Here is a 518-nt window from a genome sequence, read left to right on the forward strand (position 1 = left end):
GTGTTTGAACCTGACAGTATTTCTGTTCAAAATGTGGTGCGGCCCGTACAAAAATGGCCCCTGGGCCGCCCATCGGACACCCCTGATGTATGTCATCGCCTGTAACACTTCCTAAGCGTCCAATCGGATCGCTCTGACGACTCGCAACCCCTTCGACCGGTCGCCACGGAGACTGTGGCGAGCCAGTGGCAGCTGTGTGAACGCTACTCGATAGCGTCTGTGTGTTGCGGCCATAATGTTGCAAGGGATTCTGGGATAGGAAGAACCCTGCACCGCAACAGTGAATAGTAAGAAAGGATGCATTAAAGCACCTCCAGTCGACCAAAGTTCCCCTCAAGGCTTCCACAGCCTCAGGAGGCCGTCCTCGCTGTAGGTGGCGATGAGGTCATGGTACGGGTGGTGCGTGACGCCGATGACGTCCTTCTCGTGCACCTGTGGGGGCACAAGCAGGCCAATCAGACGAGGGCACCCCCCACATGTGGCAGGGAGCCCACCAGCTTACCGTCAGAGTTTTCTCC

General features: G+C 57.1%; 1 protein-coding gene across 1 annotated transcript in view; it reads right to left on the bottom strand.

Moving 5' to 3' along the window:
* Positions 1–295: 295 nt before the first annotated feature.
* Positions 296–518, bottom strand: part of LOC133639454 (WD40 repeat-containing protein SMU1-like) — a 30,029-nt gene continuing 29,806 nt past the window's right edge. Inside the window, exons 11-12 of the mRNA XM_062032752.1 lie at positions 503–518; positions 296–432 (exon numbers count right to left, since the gene is read on the bottom strand). The exon at positions 503–518 is cut by the window's right edge and continues 137 nt beyond it. Of these exons, the coding sequence (XP_061888736.1) occupies positions 334–432; positions 503–518 (115 nt within the window). The 3' untranslated portion in view covers positions 296–333. The remainder of the gene's footprint in view (positions 433–502) is intronic.

This window comes from Entelurus aequoreus, linkage group LG22 (genome assembly GCF_033978785.1).
Source record: "Entelurus aequoreus isolate RoL-2023_Sb linkage group LG22, RoL_Eaeq_v1.1, whole genome shotgun sequence".
Taxonomy (NCBI): domain Eukaryota; kingdom Metazoa; phylum Chordata; class Actinopteri; order Syngnathiformes; family Syngnathidae; genus Entelurus; species Entelurus aequoreus.